The sequence below is a fragment of the Lolium rigidum genome, chromosome 4 (assembly GCF_022539505.1).
Source record: "Lolium rigidum isolate FL_2022 chromosome 4, APGP_CSIRO_Lrig_0.1, whole genome shotgun sequence".
NCBI lineage: Eukaryota > Viridiplantae > Streptophyta > Magnoliopsida > Poales > Poaceae > Lolium > Lolium rigidum.
Genome location: NC_061511.1, coordinates 81,721,024 through 81,739,393, shown reverse-complemented (window position 1 = coordinate 81,739,393; position 18,370 = coordinate 81,721,024). Strand labels below are relative to the sequence as shown.

Sequence of the window (18,370 nt, the reverse complement as noted above, 5' to 3'; positions counted from 1 at the left end):
CTACCTCCGAAAGCTTGTCGGGTCGGATGCGTAGGATAGTGTGGATATGCGTTGCGGCTTTGTGTTGGACTTTATGGAACATTCACAATAAAATGACCATTTGAAAGAAGTTCGTTGCACAACCGGCTGATTGTATCTTTGAAATTGATCTTATTCTCGCAGGACTCGACACTGCTTAGCAAGCCAGGAGACAAGCAAGCTCTAGGGAAAGTGATGCATGCGCTCAGGCTCCTTTGTGCTAGCATAAGAGAATAGTCTTACTATTCTTGTAGCCTTATGGTCGTATCAAACTGTGTGTTTTCGTGGCGTCGCGTGCTTGTAATCTGAACCATGTTTATATGACCATCGTTCGGGTAGTAGTTTTATATATAAAGCTAGGCCAATGCCTTCTGTTTAAACATGAACCTGAAGTTTGGGCATCGTTGGTCGCCTCCTCCCATTTTTGCACTCTCTGGCGCGAGGCCCTGGAGGTGGAGGGTATGGCAACACGAAAGTGTTTCTGAATCATGTTTTTCTTTTTATTTGGTTGTCTGTAATCTATTTTTTTAAGGACGACAGGAACATGAGCTTGGTGTTTGGTTGTGTGCATTCTCTTTTGTAATGCAATATGTTTGTTTTACTTTGGTTGTCTGCTCTTACCTTTTCTTGACATGGTAAATTTACCTTCTACACCACCACACATGCTAATAATTGAAACCATTTTATTTACGAGCATGGAAATTTAAAAAGTTATGACATGAGAGTTAAGAAGAACAACAAAATTAACCTAGCAGTCTGAGGAAGTTTGGAACGACCGACTGAGTACCATGAATTTGATGAAACTGGTCTAAAAATGGTCCAAACATGGACACAAAGTTGAAGATTTGGAGTTACCGGAACTTGGAATCGATTGATGAAATAAAATCACATTGTCGATGTGCATCTTTTGCGTCTATACCAATCACGAAATCAATGGACTCATAAAAGAAAACAATTAAAAGAGAGATGTATACAGAGTATACTGTAAATAGATAAGAGTGGTATATAGAGAGCATGTAAGACACATAATAACAAAGAGATTAAGAACTTAGAACAATTCATCTACGAGCGTAAAAAACGTACAACACAAAAGGTGTGAGATGGCGAGATAAAGCTATCCTTAACCAAAATTGTTAGCGGCCAACCTTGTGCGGTTAATTTGATGAAATTCTTCTAAAAAAAATATCTGAACATGAACAAAAAATTGAGAAGATATAGTTAACAAAACTTAGAATCTATTGTCAGAATGGGATCACATTGTTCATATGCCTATTTCTCATATTGACATAGTCATGAATCAGAGCATGGTTGTGTAGGTCAGAAAATATTAGTAGAATAGGTGCGGTGAAATTGGATAAGGAGGTGAAGAACATATATGGTGCAAGGTCAGGTACACACAAGCATGCATCCACATTGCATCGATAGGGATGCCACCTTCTCGAAAATGCCTCGAAGAACATCTCGGTGGTCGGCTTGAGCGTTCCCAGCCTTACCCGGAGGTACTTTAAATAGTGTGCTATGCATCCCACTTAACACTTCAGCAACCAATCAGCCCAGGATTGGCACGTACAACCTACCAATCACGTGTTTCTAAAAATAGTTTCGAGTTCGGTTTAACTATGCTTGAGTAGTGTTATAATATAGTACTACAATATGTGCGGGTAAAATTATGAATTTGACTCAAACTCCTATCAAAGGACCGATCAAATTTTTATCCAAGAGCTTTTGGGGGTATGAATGATGAATCAACCAAATCAGTACTGTTGTAGGCCAATCAGTCGAGTGTGTCCAGGCTCATTGAGAGTGAAGATGACTTGGGGACGAAGTTGACATGGAAGGGTCCTGATAGGGGACGTGACAATTTTGATTGGCGGGTCCTGAGACAGGTCAGGGACATAAGGATATTAAACTATGGGTCTATAGAAGGTGAACAGAGATCCTCTAGAAAGTCTCCGGGGGTTGCAACTTGCAAGCTTGTTCACTGAACCGGTCATGAAATATCAATGTCATCTTCTTCTTCCATGTTTTCGAATGGGCCATACAACAATGAAATGGTCGTGGAAGTTAGTGATGGCATTACCATCCTTCATGCATGGGCGGCTATCCAGGCTTGGCGACGTTGCCACACTTTAGCTCGGGTTAAATATAGGGTACGAATAAAAAACATTCTTTTGACATTTTAGGTTGTGACTTGCCAAGGCTTCAAAATGGTTCGTCACCAATTGGACATGGCACTGGCTGCGGAGGCTAATTTGCCCTCCACTGGAGTAGGATTTCTTCAAATTATAGTAGGTGGAGTCATGAGTGCAACTTTAATTTTTTTTGACAAACGTATTTTACAATATAAATAAAATTCTAAAAAATATATTCGATGTAGCCAACGATGCATACTAGAACTGTGCATAAAATGAACGTGAAATACTTTGTATTTAAAACACAAAAATGGCATAAGTGTGGACCTAAGCGTACTGAACAATGCAAATTTTTAGAACTTAAATTTCTTTCGGATTTTATCCTTTTTATGTAGCCTAGTAGATAAAGAATTTTGCGCTGGGAGTTTGCACATGTGTTGGATTCATCGTTAGCTACACACAGACTTCTTTTTCAGACTTTTGAAACATTGAAATCTCGTATTCAAAAATTGAAAAACAAAGGGCTACTTGTAGCCCGAGCTCTTACGTGATTTTTTGGTGGATTCATTCTCCTAAAATTCGGACCACACTTTCACTATAGTTTTTTTTTAATCTTGTGTTTTGTAGGCCTCATTGGATTACAACGAATTCAAAACATACTTTTACATCCTTTCCTGAAAATAAGTTTTATATTTCTCAAAGGTCGATCTATATAACTTTGAGCAAGTTTTTTGAAAAGTAATAAACATAGACAGTATAAAATCAATATCGTTAGATACATCATGAAATACATTTTCATATGATATATCCACAATATTATAGTTGTTGATAGTTTTTCTAATACCCTCTCCTTCCCAAAACAAGATGCCTATAATTTTTGTTCAAAGTCAAACATTTCAAAGTTTGATCAACTGTATACAAGAAAGTTTCAACACTTATAATCTCAAATTAATACTGTTAGAATCATCCCGAAATATAATTTCATATGTGTGCATTTGGTATTGTAGATATTGATATATTTTTCTCTATAGTTGAGCAAACTTAAAATGTTTGACTTTGGCCATAAAATAAAATAAGCATCCTATTTTAAGGAGGGGGTAATCTGCTCAAACTTTATATAGTTTGACTTCTTAAATAAATTATATCCTTTGTTTTCAGAACAGAGGGAGCATGTAATTAGAAACGAAAGATATACAAAAAAAGATGTTAGTGAGAAATCAACTACTACTTCTTTTTTAGGTTCAAAAATCTCTAAACTAATGAAGTGGTTCATTTGGATGTTCAGATGTCTTCTTCTTCTTCTTCTTCTGAGAGAGAGAGGGAGAGAGAGACAGAGGTTGTGTTTGTGTAGAATTTAGGATATATACATACATTTCAGAAAAAAAACATCATGGGATCATGTGTCTATTATATAATTAGACACAAAACAGGATCTATGTTTGTTAGTCTAATCAGAATATCCAAAAAACTGTCGCATTGATATCTGGTATAGATATCGTAAATGTAGAGATAATATATAAATAACCATGCCCCCCTAAAATGTTTGGATACATCAATGTTGGAAAGAACTCATATTTGGTGGATACAAAATGTTAATATATTACATTAAACGAAAAATAAAAAATTATCCACTTGGTTCCACAAAAACTCCATTGGAAATGAAATGAACAAATATAGGATATGAGTGATGGAGATAGCATGCTTATGCAATTCTTTTATTGGCATGCATCATTGGATACATTATCTCAGATGGGATACGACCAAGGAAATCAGACAATAAAATTCAGGGGCATGCTATTGCACTAATTAATTAAAGATGACGATGCAGGCAGAGGAAGACAATGAAAGATATGGACCATCCTGTTTTAGTTATTGGTTCGAAATTCGCTAAATGATTTATTAAATGTATTTACATTTTTAAGCATCAAAAGGAGAGGTGTTGCTTCTCGACGGACAACATAGCAAATGCAATATATTTTCAAAAATCATAACATGTTTCTCCTCTTTCTGTGTGAAACCGAAAAATGCCACTACTAGAAAAATCATTATAGGTAGAAATGTATTATGGGGCGCAACTAAAAGTGCGCGCTCCAGAAAAATAATTCTTTGGCGCATATAAAAATATGCTCCACAGAAATTTTAAATTTCTGTGGCGCATGTAATACTGGTGCGCCACAGAATTGTGGCTTTCTGTGGCGCATGTGGACGGATGCACCATAGAATCTTTATGGGGTCCACATGGGGTCCAGTACTGCACATGGGCGAAGGGAATTATGTGGCGCACCTGTCCACATGCGTCACAAAATTTGAACTTCTGTGGCGCATGTGTGGGGGGCCACCCCTGATAGTATCAGTCCACAATTCTGTGGCGCATATGCCCATATGCGCCACAGAAAGTTAAACTTCTATGAGCGCATATTGGCATAGCGTCACAGAATGTAGGTTTTTTTTTTGCTCCCCACGCAACTCCACCCTATACGTGGATCGCCATTTTTAGCACTGTAAAATACAAAAGAAATAGACAGAAATTTCAAAAAATAAAATCCTTCGAGGTGTCCATGTATTATGTCATCTAGTACCACTTAGAATTAATAAACATGAATTTAATTTTTTTTTGCAAAATTGCGTTGCAAAATCATCAAACTGGATTCCTCGTTGCATACGAACTCGAAAAAAAACGTACAATATATCAAAATAACCGGGGGAAAATTCTACATCCGAATTCACCCAGATTTACCCGGTTAGCCAACTTTTTGAATCGCCACGAAAAGAGATAAAGGATACGGCAAAGACAAAAAAAAAATCCTGAAAATATAGAAAAAAAAATCTGTGGCGCACCATATGCCCCATGCGCCACAGAAATTTTGAGCCGAATTTTGAATTTCGGTGGTCTCCTGCTCCTCCACATCTCCTTCTTTTCCCTTCTCCTCCCACTCCTCCACTTATCCTTCTTCTCCCTTCTTCCTCCTCCTCCTCCACCCACACCCAACGACCTCGTCCTACTCTGGCGACCACGTCCTCCTCCGGCGACCACCACCACCACCACCTCCTTCTCCACCTCCTCCTCCTCCACCCACCCACCACCACCACCTTCTCCTCCTCCTCCTCCCACGACCACCATCACCTCCTCCTCTACCACCACCTTCACCAGCACCACCACCACCTCCTCCGGCCGGCCTCCTCCACCACCCACCCACCCCACCCCATCCACCCACCCACCCACCCAACCACCCACCTCCGGCGACCACCTCCGGCGAAATTTCAAGAAAAAAAACTGGCGAAAAAATCCGTCGGCCCAGATCCATCTAGATCTGGCTACCATTTTTTAAAAAATTAAAAAAATCTGTGGCGCACCACTGCTAGGTGCGCTGTGGCGCATGACTACCTGATACACCATACACCACAGAAGTTTTGAAATTTCTGTGGTGCATGTATGCGCCACAAAATTCAAATATCCGTCGCATGACAACTGTGGCGCAAGGGATATGCGCCACAGAAATCCAAAATGGTGCGCCACAGAAAAGGGATTTCCTAGTAGGGATTTTTTAAAAGGATTTCATTTGTTAATTCACACTTGGGTATTTATAATCATGACACAACGGCAAATATAACAATGTTTATCAACCTAGTTGCGTGATGTCAGCCATGCTCGTTCTATATTACTCCCTCTGATCCATAAAAAAGTTTCGAGGAAGCGTTTGATCTGTATGAGTATCTGCAGCGAAAGTTCACTAGGATAGAAATTCCTCATGATCCATACGAAGCATTCTGGCTCCGATTCAAGATCCACGAAAATAAAATTAATTAGTGGACAAGTGTGGGGCGACTGATATGTATGAGGATTATCCGTGCAGGTGGCGGATCAAATAGGCTTGACTGCGTCGGTCCAACGCCGCGACCTGTTCGTCGGCTGCTTTGACGCAGCACCGCCAACCACTACCTAGCCCGCCCGCCCATCTCCCATCTGTTCGCACATCTTGATCTGAGTCACTACGTGGGAGTCCATGCTCTGTTTCAGTTGGTGCCGGTGCACGAACGCGTACCGCTCCGACTATGCTGGCTTTGAACGCTTCCAGTCATGTTGGCCTGGTCTGGTCAGGATACATCATACATGCACAGTCTCGGGTCAGGTGCCACCGTGGATGATGCATCCCCCACCATCTGGCGCTATCGCGTAAAAGCTGGGCGGGGAAGGCGGCTTCATTTCTCCGCACATGTTGCATCTCAAAAGAGCATTTCCATTAGAGACCTAAAGGTATCTCCATTTTTTTTTTTGAACAAGGGTAGGGTGCTGAGCACCCTAGATTTTCATTACTCATAGACATTTAGTAGTCTGTTTATTGCTACAGAGACAGGACACGAGGATGCTGCATGAGTAGAGTTGCTACAAGAACAAAGAGGCGAAGCTCTAGGTAGAGTTTTTCCCTGCTGAGCACAGTTCTGAGCAAGAACATTCAGAGATCTGTTTATATGAAAAATCCTTAGTCGAAGCAGTTGCAGAGTTTCCTGAAATTGGACAGCTTGCCTCCTGATCTCCCACAGGACATTTGGATTTACGCCTCCACGCGCCTGCACCGCTTTTGCTAAGCCCGAATTATCTGCGAAGAAATAAGGATCCTGCAAAATAAGTGAAGAAGCAATTTTGGCCGCGATGAGAAGTCCTTCCGCCTCCTCCTGCAGTGGAGAAGATACTGGCATTGTCTTGGCTGAAATGAAAACATCAGTTATGTGGCATCCCTGCCTCCATGTGATGTGTATTCCAACTCCAGCTTTAGATGGTTGTCCATCACAGCAAGCCAAAATGGCAACCTATTTGATCCGTTTCTATCTATTTGGATCGGCTCGTAGACAAATTTTAGTTAGCAATCCGGCCAGCCAGCCAATGCGGTTCGGTCGGTCCGCTGGCAATTTTAGCTAGATATGGTCATTGGCCAATTCATTTCAAATTGCAACACGGAAATATAGCCATTGACAATTAAATAATGTGGCATATATGTGCCATTGCCCTTCAGACAGTGCCAAGTAGTAGTGGCAAGTTCCTTCCAAATGTGCAAAATGAGATAATATCTTACAATTTGTCTAAAAAGTGGCAAGTTTCACCTAAAAACGGCTACTTTCATCCAAATTGGCATTCATCTATGCCAATGCCCTTCAAGCATCGCGACCTAGCATCTTTTGCTTCTTGTCAACCAAGCCCTTTGCACGGGATCGACATCCATGAGCCTAGCTTTGGCTTCGGCCTCGATGAGCCTAGACTTCGCAATGGGCAAGAAATTACTATCTTGCTCGCAGACGGTAGCTCGCCAGTAATTCCGTCGAATAGGTTGACTGGCGGTGGCATATCGGCGGTAGAAATTCGCCGTTTCTTCTTTGTCGCCGCCACCGATGATTGTCCGACCTTGGGAGTGCGGTAGAGATCAATGCCTTGCCCAGACATCTCTGACGACGTCGCGCATGTATCACCAAGCCAGGACAAAGCGCATCCAACTCTCATGTGGCCGCCTCCTTGGGATGGCATATGCTGGCCTGACGGCCTGGGTTGAGGAGGAGGCCCACCGCTCGGCGTAGAAGTGACGGAGCTCGTCGATGATGCGCTAGCCACGACATGGTGAGGGGGAGCCAGAGGGATAACCACACCTTGGCCGAACGCCACGTTCAGCACCTCCTGCTTCATCATCATGATGGCCTGCTGGGCGGCTTTCTACGCAGTCAGGTCGCCATTGGCCTCCGCACGCTTGGCGCTGATGCACTCATTCGCCTTAAGCCGCTCTTCTTCTAGCTTGGCGGCGGCTGCCCGAGCTTTGGAGGCTCCTCTCCAGCCTGCGCGTTTAGCCGACTCGCCCCAGCGCTCATCCGACGTGTAATCCTTGGCGAGCTTCTTTGCCTTCGCCGGCTTCTTTCCGGCGGTATGCATGCCAGGCGTGGCGGCAGGATCCATCGCTTCCGCTGGCTTTCCCGCCGACCGAATTTCTTTGAAATGGTTTTTGGAGGGAACTGTGCGCCACTGGTGGGAGGGACCATCGTGTTCTAGGGAGGACGCGGGAGGATGAGTGCACTGTCCGACCCGACGTATCGGCGACCCAAATTTGGTGAACATATGAGTCGGTCCGCACGAGTCGGTCCATTTAATTTGGGCTGCGCCTCTGGAGCGTGCACAACCAGTACGCCAGTCCGCGCGGACCGTTTCGGATGGCCCAAAATGGATCGCCCCGCTGAATATGTCCCAAAAGCCCCTTAAAGGGCTATGAGGTGCCGACCCTAAAAATCGCTTCCAGCCGGGTCCCTTATTTCTTTTGGGCGCCGACAGAAATAACGACCCGCTGACGATGCCACCGCCTCAGGCGCCAGGAGCACGCCGCCGGGCTGCAGGAAGGTGGGACACGCGTCAACATCAAGCGGCATCCTCCTCACGCTCCTAGCTCAGGCGCCACTGCCTCAGGCGCGCCAGGAGTACACCAGGAGTACACGTTGGTGGCCCTCCAGCCTAAGGTGGAGGAGGACCCATAAGAGTTTATGGGCTAGCGGATCGCGGAGCACGCACGGCGCCTCAGCTTATTCATCGACCTAGGGGACGACGGTGTAGCCGGCCCATCGAGCAGGCAGCGTAGACAAGGCGACGCCGGCTAGGGCTGTAACAATAGCTACTATGCGCCGACGAAGCATGGGCCCGACGAGGAGGAGGAGGACTACGCAACCGCGATGTACCGGTGCCTAGGCCTTGGGCGTGGCCGCCATTAGGTTTAGGTTTTCTTTACTGAAATTATGGCTGAACTATGTATGCAATCGCCGAACTATCTATAAAATCGTTTCTTTCATATCAAATTGAAAGTTTGAAACTGTTATATGGGGGCATGGTCAACCGGACCCATTTTCATTTTTGCACCGGCGCCCCCCTCCCCACAATACGGCCCAATATACGGTTGCGCCGGAAGCCATATGGGGGCATGAGTGAAGATACTCAAAGTTCTACATTTTCGGTTCTCCACGCAGATTCGGATGTATGTGTACAGATACATCTAAATCAGCTATAACTAATATGGAATAGATGTTGTTGCATAGTTTTTGCCGTAGTTTTATTTAAGTTTAAATTTAAACCACGATAAAAAAAATTATAAAACGGAGGGAGTACTGTTCACTAGGCTGATGACAGAAACTGCCGAGGACTCGAGTGCTAATGCAGCCAATAAAGCTACTCCGTACAAGGAAACATTGCAAATCAGACTTAATTTTTGCTCCGGGGGAATGGAGAGCCTTCGGGGCCAAGCAGGACCCGTTCAGAAAAGAAACCTTTGACGAGGTGTAAGCTGAAAGAACATTCAGCGTGGCGGGGTTGAAAGCTGCAGGTCAGCAGCTGCGTCTGCAGTGACCTGCGAGTTCATGGTTTCTTGGGCAGCAAAATTCCCCTTCCATTTTTTCCACGTCTCTGGGGGCCAGTCCAACTCCAAGATTCTAGTACATATAAAAGAGGGAGCAGTGACCTCCCCTGATCGACATCCACCACAGCTGTCTCTCACATTCGAACCCAATTCCAAAGATTTCGCTCTGCTCTCGACCCTTGAGACCTCCTTCAGCGCTTCCTAACCCACCTTAATAGAAGTCTACAATTCTGGCTTGGATTGCCACCGCGACATCAACAGGTGAGGGCGCATCAAGTTCTTGCTTGGAATTTGATCGAGTCTTGTTCTTGGGTTGTGTGCTTACTGGGCTTGGACTTTGGAATCGGTCCATGGTCCATGAGGTGCTATGGCAGAGTTGTTTCCTCCGAATCTGAGATTTCAGGCTCTTGTGACATTTCGTTGTTGCTTACCGCCTGATATGATGCTTAAGCTGTTTTGTTTTGGTTTTTTCTAGGTTTATGCAGTTCTAAATGCAGAATTTCTTCTGATATCTGCCTGCAAGCAATTTCCATCTGTAGTTAGTGCGAAGCTTGTTGGGGCTATGTGACATCTGTAGGCTTATGCAGTTTTAAATGAAGAATTTCTTCTGCACCTGTCTGCAAGCAATTTCCGTCTGTAGTTAGTTCGAAGCTTTTTGGGGACTGTTTAAGAGGAGTGGCTGTTTTGTTGCATTCATCTTTTTTAAGCTGGTGTGATGGCAGTTGTAGAATCGTTGAACGTTTTGGTCTTGGGTCATAATTGCCGGCTGGTTGAAGTTGGTTTTTGCTCTTCTGCCTGAGTTCTGACCATATCTCAGGACTCAGGAGCAGAATAGTCTTGAAGGTTTTCACCGTTTCACCTGAAACTGACTTCACATGTCTGAAATTTTCAGCAGAAGGTTTAGTTTATGGGATTGTATCGTCGCGCATGGTCTGAACTACTTGGCACAGAGATCTCCAGCCCAGGGACAGACAGAATCAACATGGTAAACAAAATCTCTTCTCCTAGGGATGAAAAAGAGAAGAACATCACAAAGAAAGCAATCTCCAAGGGCAGGCTGATGCACTCACTGAGCTTCAAAGAATGGCAAAGAGGACAGAACGCCACAGGTCCAGTGGAGCTTAAGAGCATGCCGGCTGCGATAAGCATTGTCGATGACCGGAGAAATTCTGATCTTTCCATGGCATCTAGCCCCAAAGTTTCATCCAGCCCCAAGTGTGAACTTGAAGCCGCAGCTGTGAAGGTTCAGAAGGTTTACAAGAGTTACAGGACCAGGCGAAACCTCGCTGATTGCGCGGTCGTCATAGAAGAGCTATGGTATGTGTCAGTTTCTTCAGTTGTCGAGCATTGGAACAGTAAGCTAACCTTGGTGTTGACAGATTCAGAAACTAAGTTTTGACTCATTTCAGGTGGAAAGCACTGGACTTTGCATCACTGAAGCACAGCTCGATATCATTCTTCAACGGCGAAAAGCCCGAAACCGCAGCGTCACGGTGGGCGAGGGCGAGGACAAGGGCTGCTAAGGTGACTAACATTTGTCATTTTGTCAAATTGGGCTCGTGATGCCTTGTCTTTTCATTGAAATCGCAGCTGTATGATGCCATTGTTTGGTGGTTTAGGTTGGCAAGGGGTTATCGAAAAACGGGAAAGCTCAGAAGCTGGCATTGCAGCACTGGCTGGAAGCTGTAAGTCACATGCTACTTAATTCTGGCACTAAACTAAGCTTAGTATGTACTAGCGTCCTACTGTCTACTGAGATTGTTGCATATTGTTTACTAATGTTGCCTTTATACGTTTGGACAGATTGATCCGAGGCATCGATATGGGCACAATTTGCATATCTATTATGATGTATGGTCCATGAGTGAGAGTACGGAACCATTTTTCTATTGGTATGTAGAATTGACCTTATTATACCTATTTTATAGGCTTTAAATTAGTGGAAATTTAAGAACCTAGAGCTAATGATGTGTGATTATCTAACATAATCAACAGGTTAGACGTTGGGGAGGGCAAAGAAATAAATCTTGAGAAGTGCCCCAAGAGTAAACTTCAGAGCCAGTGCATCCGGTACCTTGGACCAGTATGTTCCTCAACTCTAACATGCAAAAAAGTTCTTAGCACAATTTTATTCAAAACATCATCTGATCATTACTTACATGTTTCCTCTTTTGAATTACAGCAAGAAAGGCAGGAGTATGAAGTTGTTGTGGAGAGTGGTAAACTTGTCTTCAAACAAACTGGGGTTCTTGTGCACAGTTCTGATGACTCCAAGTGGATTTTTGTCCTCAGCACCACCAAAGCGTTCTATGTTGGCCAGGTAGATAAAAATTATCTTTTCACTATCTTGAAATCTATAGTACCAACAGGACACAGATACATGTGGCGTTTATTCAACGGTCTATAGTCCATACAATTATCTGCCTTGGTTCTGAAGTTTTCGTGTCTGCTTTGACCATGTGCAGAAGAAGAAAGGATCGTTTCAACACTCTAGTTTTCTAGCTGGTGGAGCAATAACGGCTGCTGGAAGATTAGTGGTCAAAGACGGAATTTTAAAGGTATGTTCATATGGAGAAAAATAATGCATCTGGTTTTTTATACTACCATAATAAGCAACATTAGGGGATGACCGAGTTTTGTCAGGTATAACTGTGCCTGATGCTGTTCTATTTCTTCAGGCAATATGGCCATACAGTGGTCATTACCTTCCAACGGAAGAGAACTTCAGAGACTTCGTCCGCTACCTTCAGGAGAACGGCGTAGACCTCACCGATGTCAAGGTAAAATGAAGACCATGCCCATGTCACTAGCTACATAGTTCTTCATAAGAATTACTGCTACAAGAAGTCACCAGAGTTATGACACGTCAACTCTCTATTTGTTTCAGAAGGGTGCAATCGACAATGATGACGAGTACCTGAGCAAACTTAACACCGAGCCTGAACAAGATCGGAACAACAAAGCAGCAGCTGCAACTGCAGCTGCAGTTGCTGAAGATCTCACCGCGATGGAGTCTGAAGACGTTCGCACCGGCGACACAGACCACGGAACCACCGACTACGGTGACATGAGTGAACCCGAGGACAGCGTTGTCACCCCGGCGAACTCCCACACCACCGACACCGAAGAAGAAGAAGAACTGAACGATGTTTCAGAGCAGAGCCCGTCGCCAACTGCCGACGGGAGCAAGAACCACCTGACGTGCCGGTGGTCGACGGGCACAGGCCCACGCATTCGGTGCGTGCGCGACTACCCGCAGGACCTCCAGTCCAGGGCCCTCGAGCACGTCAACCTCTCGCCGAGACTCGCCGGCTCGCCGTCCAGGAAGAGGGACCCCGTCCCCTCGCCGCGCCCCAGCCCGGGGATGATACTGTCGCCAAGGCTCTCCTCCGTCGGGTTTCAGCCCCGCACGGTGTCCCTCAAGCTCCCGGACTTCAAGAGGAGCAGATTGCAGTGAACATTTTTCGTGCGTTCGCGTAGTAGATCAAGAATTCAAAATAACAAACTGGTCAATTTTTTTTCGGAAGGCCAGTGATTCTTTGTAGCTAGGTTAGCTGATTACTTTTGGAGCACATTATTGCGTGTTAGCACTAGTCAGCTTATAGATACTGTGTATTCTTTTCTTTTAAAAAATTATATTCTTTTGTTAAGACATCTCATTTTGTATGCTCTACTTTTCCCAGCGTCGTTGTCGGAGAATCTCTTTCACAGTCTGAGTATTACCAATGATGGTTGTTTTCTAATTGTTGCTAGCCTGATCTAAAACAAACATCATGACTAGCTCTTGACATTACGTCGTTGTAGAGACCATGAGTAAATTATATCATTCTGATATTATTATTTATTACTACTTTCTCCGTCCGAAAATGATGACGTGGATTTGTCTAGATTTACATCCAAATTTAGCTAAATTAAGGGCTTGTTGTCATTATGTTAATAAAAACTGGTTCAGTGATATATTAACTAATTGGCCGAGAACTAGAATTTATCAATTTAGAGACTTAAGAGCAGAAAAAAATAAGAAAATATCAACATCTCCCAAAAAGAGATGTTGGTTATCTTTAAGAGAAAATTATGTAGCTTGCAAAGATATCTTGACATGATCAAATATATGGCGAGATTGTGTGATCGTCCTTGATCGGAAAAAGAGTATATAACTCTTCGGGAATGTGCCATTTTAGGGATTCCTACTATTTCTTTAGTCGATACAAATTGCACACCAGGTATCTAAATTCAGATAAATCGCGACATCACATTCTTAGAAACCATAATACCAACTTGGTAGTAAAAAAAATCGTGTGGCTTAACATAGAGTTCACAAAGATTGGATTTATGTACCGCGATTTCAAAAAGATCAACAAATGATTAAGTACCGCATTGAGTATTTTAGGATACATACAAAGATAAATCACTTATCAAGTCCAAATTTATCTTTAACCTATTTTTTAAAAGATTGATTTTACTTGCTAAGCTACCCGTGCCGTTCTGAGTATCCACACTCCACACGAACATAGGCACTACGTATCTGTACCTCATGTAGTACCTCATGACAAGAGAATGTCCCCCTTATATATGGACGCGACTACGTTCAGGTCAGCCTAGTTTTAAGTTACAGCCAGGTCACCGAAACTTTCCTTTTCTGAACGGTATTTACTTCCTGAAAAAGCAAAAACGTGGACCACCACGTGCTGTCCCGTGTGAACACATGTTGGCACCAGCCAAACGTCTAGACAAAAAACTGTGGGACCAGGTCGTCCCGAAGATCATACCCAGCCCCAAAAACGTGAAACTTTCCCCTCTCTGGCCATATGTTCTTCTTCGTTTTCCTTCCTCCCTGCTCACGAAACCAGATCCAGAAATTACATCTACCACCAGATCCAGCGAAACCTGAAGACTCAAATCAACATCCTCCAACTCCGAACCAGAAACTACCCAGCAATCTCGATCTGGCGACTTTTTTAGGGATTTGAACAACATCCCGTCAGGCAACAGCAAATTATATCTACCAGGAGTTTCAAAAACAGGTACAAGCTGAAACATCACATCTACATGAGAAAGGAATAACCTCTTGTTCTTTACATCTACCCCAAGAGTCCTGCTAACATCTACCCCAGAAATTTGTTGCTTACCTGATTTGTTGTTCATCCATCGTTCTTACATGTACTGAACCTGCTTACATCTACTGGAACTGCTTACATCTATACACACTACAGGCAGTATAATCCAGTTATGCACATGATTTTGTCCATTTGTCAAAGAAAGTATCAGGAAAAAATGGGTATAAAAGGACATCTTCACTACATATGAAAAACATCTCAGGTGTTATGCTTTCTTGACACTGATAAAATAACAAACATCCAGTAGTTTGCTCAAAAAGATAGTTTCCTATCCTGAGTAGCAATGTAATTGACACTGAAGTTTTCTGCATTAGTTTGTGTTCATAAAAAATCAGTAATTTTCAGTAGATACATCAAACAGTAGAAGTAACATCATATTTCTCTTTAAAAGCATCATGCCAATCTTAACATGACAAACATCCAGTTATATTTCAGTTATGATGTTACACACAAAAAATCTAGAAGCAAAAAAAGAAATTCAGTTGTGCATATGGAGAAAATACATCAGAGCTGAGTTCATGCATTAGATTCCATCCAAAAGTAATTTTGCTGAAGATGTATCAAACAGGAAAATCATCTAGATAGTCACATCTGATGGATGTATTTTGATCCAAAAGTAACGGCATCTGCAACAGTTTTCGGATGATACCGGATGATACTACTTAAGATACTAGGTATTAGCATGCCTTACTACTTACATCACCATGTTCCACACAGAATGTACATCTGAGAAGCAATGTTCAGGTCGTACTTGGTCCGTGTTTTTGGTGTTAACTATTTTCAGTACCTGCACCTGGATGTGTTTGCATGATCTTCAACCAATTACTTCAGTAAGCTATGGCAAAAAAAGGAGTTAGTTAGTACATGAAATGAAAATATGTTGAACAACATCCATAAAATCAGCAATTATATGCGATGTGAAAAAAGAAATTCTTGTTCATTTAGTTATTCAACTGTATAATTTCTCATCTTATAACTCTGTGCAACTGTTGCGTGATGCCGAGAGGTTTTGATTTCTGGTTCGGAATTGATCTGAACGAGCCAGCTGACCAAGATTTTGCTCCTGGAAGCAATGACAATGAAGCTGGATCATCTCATGCTCCTCCAGTTTGGGAATGCACTCCTGACCAAGGTACAGTTCGTGGGAGTAACAGCAATGCTGCAGGAACATCTCATGGTGGTCCTAATTGGGAAATTGTTGATGCAACTGGGCCAATTGGTCCATATTCGGCTGGTCAGAGTAGTGATGCACAAGTCGACCCAAAGGACACTTCGGACAGAGGAACTAATGCCGGATCAGGTTTCCAGACAGGTGTGACTTTACCAAGTGAGGACAGTGGTGAGGAAGGTGAAGTTCAGTCAACACCAGAAGGTTTTTCCCCCAAGACACCATTTCTTGGCATGAAATTTGACACCTGGGAAGCTGCTCTGTCACATTACAATAGGTATGCGCATCATGTTGGCTTCTCTGTTAGGATTGAATCATCTAGGAAGTCTACAAAAGATGGAGAGAAAGACAAATGCTTGTTTGTTTGCAATAAAGCGGGGAACAATTCATTACCACCTACTCCTGTGAAGATTAGAAACCGAACTATCACAAAATTGGCAGATTGCAAGGCAAAAATGAGGATTAAAAATCTGGTGCCAGATGGGAAGTTACTCAGTTTGTCGAGGAGCATACGCATGAATTTGTTGAGAAATTTGCTCTGAAAAAATTCTTGAGGTCGCACAACAAAATTCCAAAAGAAGAGAAGAAGTTCATTGATTTGCTAAGTGATGTAAATCTCAGTTCGGGTAGGATTATGGAAATCATGGCGGAATTATGTGGAAGCAAGCAGAATGTACCTTACAAGTACTAAAACCATTAGCAATTACGAGCCCAACATAGTGAAGAGCGCAAAATCAAAGACATCCCTGAGTTGTTGAAATACTTTGAGAAGCTAAAAGAGGATGATCCTAGGTTTTATTATGACTACAAGCTAGACGATGACAATAGGGTTGAGAACATCTTTTGGGTTGATGGTGCAGCCAGAGATGTGTACAAGATGTACAATGATTGCATATCGTTTGACACAACCTTCATGACTAATCAGTATAACATGCCTTGCGCACCATTCATTGGAATCAATAGATATGGTCAGTCCATACAGCTTGGCTGTGGTTTCCTGAGGAATGAGAGGGTTGCGAACTTTGAGTGGCTATTACGGACATTCTTAGTAGAAATGGATGGTTTGCATCCTCTGAACATCATTACTGACCAGGATGTAGCTACGAGGACTGCAATTGAAATGGTTTTCCCTGACACCATTCACCGGAACTGCAGATGGCATATCATGCAGAAGGTTCAGGAAAAAATTGGTCCTATGGCAGCCAAAAGAGAAGACTTGAGAAGAGATTTCAATGATGTTATTGACTATAGTGTTACTGAAAAAGATTTTGAAACTAGGTGGGCTGAGATGATCCAAAAACATGATGTTGTTGATAATGATCATTTCAAGGACATCTATGAACTAAGGAAATGTTTTGTTCCTGCTTATTTCATGAAGCGCTTTTTCCCATTCTTGCAAACAACAGCTCGCAAAGGAAGGGTTTAATGCTGTTTTGAAGCAGTACATACACCCACGCGCATGCCTACTTAGTTTCTTCAAGCAGTACATGAAATTACAAGAGAAGATTGATTCTGCTAAGGATGGTCATGATTTCATGGGAATGGACAAAGTTGTTAGGTTGTGGGGAGATTTTCCAATGGAGGATCAAATATTGCAAACCTACACTCTACCCATCTACAACATTTTCCAGCTGGAGTTGCGGAAGATAACATCCTATAATTCTAGGGACTGTGGTGGTGGTGTGTTTGAGGTTTTCCCAGTGCAAGGTACTGTCTATGGTTATGGCAGAAGAACCTATGTGGTTGACGTTGATCTTGAAAATCTCATGTACAACTGCCAGTGCTGCAAGTTTTACAAGGATGGAATTCTTTGTTGCCACATTATGAAAGTAATGTCTTACTGACATAGGCATCCCAAATGGGCCTGCTGGATATAGTACCCGGGATTTACAGAAGGCCCACTACCCGAAGAATAAGAAGATTCGGGAGCCCAAGATATATTAAGGAAAGTTAGAGTTGTAATAGGAACTGTTATTTGTAATCTGGCGGGATGAGTTAGAAACCGTCCCGGACTCTGTAACTTGTACAAAACGAAACCCTCGGCTCCGCCTCCTATATAAGGGGGAGTCGAGGGACAAAGAAAGGATCGAATCTACTCATCAACATAACCCTAGTTTTCATAATCGCCGAGTACTTTTCGCCTAAACCTTCGAGATCTACTTGCCCTCTACTTCTAGCAAAACCCTAGTCTACAATCTGTAGGCATTGACAAGTTAATCCTTTGTCAATTGGCGCCGTCTGTGGGAATTAGAGGTTGCAAGGAGCTGATCTCGATGGCACGTTCAAGATCTTCGACATCGTCGACAGCAAGCAACGCGATGGATCGAGGTAACAAGGGAAAAACTGATCTATTCAATTTTATACCTCACCCGCCCTCCCGTATGGATGCATGTGCCTATCTGGAGGAGCCCATCATCATGACGTTCGGAGAATTCCGATTTGGCGTCAACAAGGAAGGATCCTACCGTCTCGAAGTTCCGATCTCGTCGGAATTCTCAGCGGTCGATTCTAACTTTTCGTCGAGTGACGAGGAGTTTTCGTCGCCATACTTCGTCGACA

General features: G+C 43.2%; 1 protein-coding gene across 1 annotated transcript; it reads left to right on the top strand.

The window, feature by feature from the left end:
* Window positions 1-9,529: 9,529 nt before the first annotated feature.
* Window positions 9,530-13,208, top strand: LOC124649100 (IQ domain-containing protein IQM5-like). The gene is made up of 10 exons (XM_047188775.1): window positions 9,530-9,787; window positions 10,419-10,843; window positions 10,936-11,050; window positions 11,146-11,211; window positions 11,330-11,418; window positions 11,522-11,609; window positions 11,709-11,846; window positions 11,992-12,084; window positions 12,205-12,306; window positions 12,414-13,208. Exons 2-10 carry the CDS (start codon window positions 10,434-10,436, stop codon window positions 12,981-12,983), a joined length of 1,671 nt encoding a protein of 556 aa, XP_047044731.1. The 5' UTR covers window positions 9,530-9,787; window positions 10,419-10,433; the 3' UTR covers window positions 12,984-13,208.
* Window positions 13,209-18,370: the final 5,162 nt, after the last annotated feature.

Excerpts from the sequence above, each read along its gene's own strand:
- LOC124649100 (XM_047188775.1), top strand. The coding sequence starts at position 10,434 with ATGGGATTGTATCGTCGCGCATGGTCTGAACTACTTGGCACAGAGATC. Across the intron at positions 11,212-11,329 it reads TGCAGCACTGGCTGGAAGCT|ATTGATCCGAGGCATCGATA; the intron begins GTAAGTCACATG and ends ACGTTTGGACAG. Across the intron at positions 11,610-11,708 it reads GCATCCGGTACCTTGGACCA|CAAGAAAGGCAGGAGTATGA; the intron begins GTATGTTCCTCA and ends TTTGAATTACAG.